Source organism: Penaeus vannamei, chromosome 17 (assembly GCF_042767895.1).
Source record: "Penaeus vannamei isolate JL-2024 chromosome 17, ASM4276789v1, whole genome shotgun sequence".
NCBI lineage: Eukaryota > Metazoa > Arthropoda > Malacostraca > Decapoda > Penaeidae > Penaeus > Penaeus vannamei.
In genome coordinates, this window is record NC_091565.1 from 4,015,282 (window position 1) to 4,022,781 (window position 7,500).

The window sequence follows — 7,500 nt, forward strand, 5'->3', positions numbered from 1 at the left end:
GAAGGTAAAAAAAAAAAAAAAAAAAAAAAAAAAAAAAATATATATATATATATATATATATATTATATCACTAATCAAGTCAAAAGACATGACCAGAGTCTATTCTAAAATTATTTGGAGACATTGATTACTTGACCATTCCCAAGGCCCACTGCAGGTTGGCGCTGTTGTTGATCGAGGAAGAGCGCGAACAACCTCTCCTGGAACTGAGATTGCTGAGCCATTTGTTGTTGCATCATAAACATCATCTGATTCATCTGCCAAAGCAGTATTTGTAGCAGATCCTTCATTTCTCCGTTGGTCTCTTACTTGTCCTGCTACAGTGAGGGCTGAACTGCGGCTGGTGCTGGAGCTGGTGCCGATGCTGGTGCAGAAGCTGGTGCAGCAGATGGTGCTCGGGTTGGAGCTGCAGCTGGTTGCTGAAGCTGGTACTGGTGCTTGAGTTGATGGGTCTGTTGCTCCTGTTGGTGCTGGTACTGTGACCTTGCATTGCGGGGGCCAGTGCTTTCACACACGAAGACAGTATACCCAATATATCAGGTAGCCCTTACCCCCCAATATCTCCGCTTGACATCACGACTAACGGCATACTGGAACTACTGACCACACTAAACACCAATAAAGCCACTGGACCAGACCAAATCCCTGCCTTGATCCTCAAGTCCTGTGCCCCCTGTCCTTGCTCCCATCCTTCAATCCATCTTCACTCAATCAGTCACCTCAAGCATCCTACCTGTAGATTGGCTTTGTGCAAACATCACCTCCCTATTCAAGACAAGAGTCCGGACAACCTGACTAACTATCGCCCCATCTCCCTCAAATCGATCGTTTGCAAAATTTTTGAACACATTATGAATCACATTGACACCCACAACATTCTCACAGACTCACAACACGGCTTTCGGCCTAAGCGATCATGTGAGACTCAATCACCACTTATCACGTCATTGCCCTACAACTTGACAGACGCGACACAAAAAAAAAGTTGTGCCATACTGCTCGACTTTGCCAAAGCCGTTGACAGAGTTCCTCACAGAAGACTCGCACATAAATTACGATATCGCGGGATCACAGGACCAATTCATCACTAGAAACCGCTTTTTTGACGTGTAGGACCCAACGTGTCCTACTAGACTGTGCATCTTCTGACTGTATTTGACTCTTCTGATGACCCTCAAAGCACCGTTCTTGGCCCCCTTCTCTTCCTTCTGTACATTGACGACCTTCCACTTTCGACACCTAATTCTTCCACTAGACCTTTTACTACCGACAGTCTTTTGTTTCGACCAATTAAGACTGAAGACGACTGCAGACTCCTCCAACATGACATAGACACCCTAGAACAGAGGGAAAGGTCGTGGTAAATATCCTTCAGACCTGGTAAATGCAAAATTTTCCGCTTCACCAGATCACATACACCAATACATTACACTTACTCTCTACACAACCAACAACTGACACCTACAGGATCTTACAAATGCGTTCACCTTACAATCTTACCTTTAATACACACATTGATTTTATCACTAACAAAGCTAACAGGTCACTGTTTTTAGGAGGAACCTACACAGCTGTACACCTGGCATCAGTAGCTTATAATACACTGTACGCCCAACACTTGAATACTGCCCTGCTCATACTTAAAATGTTCCTTAGAAAATGCATATTATGAATTACTATTGAAAGTAACCACTTTTATCCCTGATATTCAAATGTTCTATGTGTCATGAATGGTCAGCCAGTCTGTCCCCTAACAACAATGTTTTGGGTTGTAAAAACATATCTAGTTTATGTGAACCATAAAGTATCCCTTGTTCCTCTCCACGAAACGATCATATACAGATGATATGCCTCGGGGGGGGGGGGGGGGGGAATCCGACACCCCCCAAAGGCAAACTTGGTGGTCGGCATAATTTAAGAAATCAATGGTCATGGTTTGTAACTATCGAAGTTTTCATTTTCATTTCAATGTGGTCCTTTTCGAAACAAGATATTAAAAAGTATGAAGTGTGGATTTAATTTTTAAAAATGTTACTCGGCAACCTTGCTCCCGACACCCCCCCAAAAAAAGTTTTCTACCGCCCCTGATCACACAACCCGATATTTCTAAATTTCTGTTCATTCTAATTCTTTCATGTTTCCCACTGTGAATTGTTTAAATCCTTTGTTCATGGCAATTCCTCTGCTATCGCGACAGACCTCTCTCGCCCTCGAAGGCTTGGCAGGACGCGCTCTTCCTTGGACGTCTTTGCCTTGCCCTTCTGTACCAAAAATGTTGTAAACCTTCGACAACTTAAAATGTAAACCTTCGACAACTTAAAATGTAAACCTTCGACAACTTAAAATGTAAACCTTCGACAACTTAAAATGTAAACCTTCGACAACTTTAACTCCATCCCATCTTCAAGAGAACCCACCAGTACCTTCCCGCCTCAGCCACCTACTACAGAGAATGAGAGAGGGAGAGAGAGAGAGAGAGAGAGAGAGAGAGAGAGAGAGAGAGAGAGAGGGAGAGGGAGAGGGAGAGAGAGAGAGAGAGAGAGAGAGAGAGAGAGAGAGAGAGAGAGAGAGAGAGAAAGAGAGAGAGAGAGAGAGAGAGAGAGAGAGAGAGAGAGAGAGAGAGAGAGAGAGAGAGAGAGAGAAAGGTGGAAGGGAGAGAAGGGGAGAGGGAGGGAGAAAGTGGAGAGGGAGGGAATGAAAAGTGAAGAAGAGAGAGAGAGAGAGAGAGAGAGAGAGAGAGAGAGAGAGAGAGAGAGAGAGAGAGAGAGAGAGAGAGAGAGAGAGAGAGAGAGAGAAAGAGTGAGAGAGAGAGAGTGAAAGAAAGGGTGGAAGGGAGAGAAGGGGAGAGGGAGGGAGAAAGTGGAGAGGGAGGGAATGAAAAGTGAAGAAGGGAGAGAGAGAGAGAGAGAGAGAGAGAGAGAGAGAGAGAGAGAGAGAGAGAGAGAGAGAGAGAGAGAGAGAGAGAGAGAGAAAGGGTGGAAGAGAGAGAAGGGGAGAGGGAGGGAGAAAGTGGAGAGGGAGGAAACAAAAAGTGAAGAAGGGAGAGAGAGAGAGAGCGAGAGAGAAAGAGAGAGAGAGAGAGAGAGAGAGAGAGAGAGAGAGAGAGAGAGAGAGAGAGAGAGAGAGAGAGAGAGAGAGAGAGAGAGAGAGTGAAAGAAAGGGTGGAAGGGAGAGAAGGGGAGAGGGAGGGAGAAAGTGGAGAGGGAGGGAATGAAAAGTGAAGGAGAGAGAGAGAGAGAGAGAGAGAGAGAGAGAGAGAGAGAGAGAGAGAGAGAGAGAGGAGAGAAGAGTGAGAGAGAGAGAGAGAGAGAGAGAGGAGAGAAGAGTGAGAGAGAGAGAGAGAGGAGAGAAGAGTGAGAGAGAGAGAGAGAGAGAGAGAGAGAGAGAGAGAGAGAGAGAGAGGAGAGAAGAGTGAGAGAGAGAGAGAGAGGGTGGAAGGGGGAGATGGGGAGAGGGAGGGAATGAAAAGTGAAGGAGGGAGAGAGAGAGGGGGGGAAGGGATAGAGATAGAGGATGAAAGGCAAGGACGAAAAAAATATATACATATTTATGTATATGTATATATATATGTATATATGTACTCATATAGATAGATAGACATATAAACATATACGTACATGCATACAAACCTGCATACACGTATTTATGTGTATAGATGAATACAAATGCCCAATATATCATGTAAACAATGACTCACGCTGAGGAGTGAGTCATTTGCTTGGACTCAGTGAACCCAGCCAAGCAACAGTTGATGTCTCTCGTGCAGTATATCCCTTTGCTTCTACTTTATGCGATGTGTAAATTTCTGACTCTAGATTGGGAAGTTCAGTATGTTATTTATTAGCTAGATTTCATAATTGTGTATGTAAAGAGGCACACGAAAGCTGGTTAGATAATATGTTATTGAATATGAATATTTGTTTTGAAGTATGTTATATTCACGAGATTTCGTAATGATCTGTTGATATTTTTTTAATCATTAGCAGGATTATTTCGTACAGATTTCCGGAAAAGATATCGGAAATGAACTGTATTTAACTCCAGAAGAATATATTTCTACTTTGGAAAATTACATTGGGGGAAACAAGTTTTTTCGAAGGAAAATCAGGGGAAATTACGGATAGCATCGAGTACTTTTGAGCTTTCTAGAATATTCTCTTCTTCATTTGCTATTTTGCATATTTGTTTATAGCACTTTCCCGTACCCTTTCGAGTAAAGTACGTGCAAAGTCGACAGTTCATGTATGTTTGAAGTGCATCTAGATCATTTTAGCAGAGTAGGAATCGAAACAAATATTATTGGTGGATAGGCTTTTTCATTATAAGATCCGATCCCCTAAAGGAGAATAAAGGTCTTTTGCAACGCACTCGATACCTTTGGCCAACTCCGATGAACACCCGAATTATAATGTTATTATTGCAAATCCCTGAACTTTCCAGCCAAGACCCGCCTCGCTTTTTAAATTCCTCGCAAATTCACCATTCCCAGAGAAAGATCCACGTCGAAAATCAGGCGAAAAGCCCAAGAAAAGGGAAAGATTCAGAATAACCTTCACGTGGTCCCAATGAAGAGGCGATATAAGCCCATCGCCCATTGGTCGAGGTTTGGCGGGCGGCTCAAATCCGACCAATGGGAAGCCGCAGCCGTGATGGAGGCGCGCGGCTCGACCAATCGCGAGGGAGCTTTGAGTCGGCGAGTGTCCATGCCATCCTCCATGTTGAATGTCTCGGTTCTCGCCCGGACTGAGTCAAACATGGTCTCCTTAGTGAATATATGATAATAAGTGCACCGAAAATGTCCTCGATATCGCAGGTAAGTGGCTAAGAGCGACGCCGTGAGGAGAGAGAGGCGGGGGCAGCGGCGAGAGGGCTGTCTCGGCCAACATCTCGTGTTCATGCGGTGGCTGCAGGAACCTCATGATATCTCGTCGGGATGATCGCTCGCTCCCTCTCGCCGGGTGTCGCTTCCTCTCCCCTCCCTCGGCGTCGGGATGCGAGGGCGAGGGCGGCGAGGGGCGAGGCTGGGCCCAGGGGCGTGCAGGCGGAGGGGCGTCATGAGGGAATTCCGAGCGGGTTGTGAGGGAGGCGGCGGCGGCGGCCATGAGTGCGGCCTCCTCGCCTCATGCTCGCTCGCCGCCCGGGGAAAAGGCAGCTGCGGAACCTCCCTGGCTCATGTCTCCCGAAAGGATCCTAGGGGAGGAGTGCCAGGCCCCGGGGCGACGTGCACGGCCTCCCTGCAGGGCGCGTCCGGGCTGCCAGGGGGGCGCCGCGCGAGGTAAACAGGCCTCGCCGCCCTCCTGCCTCCTGCCTCGCCGCCCTCGAGCCCTCCGAACGCTGGGATGATGAACGTGGCGCCTCCTGAGTATCGATTCATTTGCAACGTGGCCGCGTGATGAGGGAAAGGAGGATTAGCCAAGCTCAAGGCCTCGCATCTGCCATGGCTCAGGGGCCGAGGGGCGAAGTAAGGGCTTGTATCACATGATTTTGGGCAGGGGAACTTGCTGCCATTTTGCAACATTTTCCCCTTGGAGGGAGGGTGGTTCTGCAGCCCATCCCTTAATGCGGGGGAATGGGAAAGGGTGCAGAGAAGTCGTAAGAAGCAAGGCACTGGAGTTGTCAATTATCAGCTGTTGCTAAGGGATTACCTGCACTTGTATTTTTTTCCTTTTAAAAAAATCTGGTCAATGTTCGGTTGGATATAGTCAAATGTTGGTAAAAGGGAAGGACTGTCTTATCGTAACCTTTTGTTTGAAAAGGTGACAGAGTGAATGATTATTCATTTTGGTTGCCAGACTGTAGAGTATTTTCCTTGTGCGGGGAATATTACATTTTTGCATGCGCGGAATACATTAATTTGTCTATATTTGCGCGGAAATTTGACAATTCCTTTTTGAATACCCATCATGAAGATAGGGTTAATATTGTAATGGGTTATCAATAGTTTATTAGGACTCAGTTGTTAACCGAACTTAGCCTTTATGGAAATCATGTAGTGCTTTGCAGGAGATCCCGGGCATAGTAGAATTGTATATTTTCCTTTTATATTTTAAATTCGAACAAACGAAAAGGTTGATTATATGAAACTATTTTTTATCTGTGAAGAGCTAATCTGTGGACGGATGACCGAAGAAATGCGCGGAAAGGTCAAAAGAATTTAAGCGCGGAAGATGATTTATAAAATAACTAAGCGTGCGTGGAAAGTTACCTGAGAGCTACATTTGCGCAGACAGATTTTGACTGAATATTTTTTTAGCGGGGAACATGTTCCCCGCTCAAACCATTCCCTACAGTGTGGTTTGGTTGTTGATATACTTTGAAAAGTTGGGTGTGCATTCTAAATATGCCAAACTAACTTCATCTGGTTACTCTTTCTGATATATATGCTCAAAGGTTGAGCAAATTGAAGATGCCATTGTAGAGGAGGAAGAGTTGCAGTCATGGTACAAGAAAAAATCTGCAGACATGAATGATAATGCCACAGATAAGGAGAAAATATTGTGGAAAGTGCCACTTTGAACATAAGTTGGTAATTCTTTACAGCACAGAGGCACTCACAGGGACCAAGTCTCCATTTCCACATCACGAAAGTTATTCAACAGTTTATGTTGCTGTGAATTAGCACCCAAGGGGAAGGTTGATGAGGGGTTCTGTCACTTAACATCCCCTGGGAAACAATGTCTAAATTGGTATGCATAGGAAGATAGAGATGAAATTCAAGAGCACTGATTGTGAGTGGTGCTTTGTGATTTTTTTTCTTTATTTGTAGTATCTAGCATTACCATTTGTGTCTGCAGATTATTTCTTGTACCAATGGCTGCAACTTCGTCCTCTTTCAGAATATCTCCATTTTGATCTGCCTTAGTGCATCCATACCATAAAGATTGACCCTAAAATCCACTGGGTCCTCCGGAGTTTGGCTCTATCTTGCCGTACAGACAGAGGTGAAGATGACGTTTCCTAGGGTAGTGTTAGTTGGTGGAGTCCCCGATCATCCCTTCCCTCAGGCAGTGCCTGAAGGGCACTCATAATTATGGCAACCTAGATCGTTGAATAAATTTTGGGACATGGTCTTGGGCGAGTGCATTCGCATTATAAAAAATTACTCCTCAGAATTTTCAGCTTTGATTGTATCAACCAATATTTTTTTAACAATAGTGCATAAGAATATAACTATCCAGGGTATATTATAACACAGAGAAGTATTCTATCATAACAAATCAGCCTTAGTAGTTTTACATGTTCAAATATATGACACTCTAGTGTGTTTACCTTAGTGTTAATAGCAGTTACAGCTATGCAGCCTGGGAAGATGATTTCTCCATAGTGCAGATTTTTATTTACTGAGTGATGATAGTCAGGCTTGAATGTTTTAGTGTTCTCAGTGTAATAAAGCTTTTTAGTATGTAAATGAGAGGCATGATCAACACTGTAGTAAGATTATCAGTGCATATAAAGTATTTGCATAGAAGTAAGTAATGCAAATTATTCCTTTAATTATAG

The 7,500-nt window shown here is 44.5% G+C and overlaps 1 protein-coding gene across 2 annotated transcripts in view; it reads left to right on the forward strand.

Annotated features, from left to right (window-relative positions):
* The first annotated feature begins 4,658 nt into the window (after positions 1-4,658).
* Positions 4,659-7,500, forward strand: part of Usp10 (ubiquitin specific protease 10) — a 21,305-nt gene continuing 18,463 nt past the window's right edge. The window contains exon 1 of one of the 2 annotated variants that reach the window (XM_027378190.2): positions 4,659-4,813. In XM_027378190.2, coding sequence (XP_027233991.1) covers positions 4,775-4,813 — 39 coding nt within the window. In that variant the 5' untranslated portion in view covers positions 4,659-4,774. Of the gene's footprint in view, positions 4,814-5,308; positions 5,462-7,500 lie in introns of those variants that run through there. The other variant, XM_070132394.1, reaches the window with a different exon arrangement.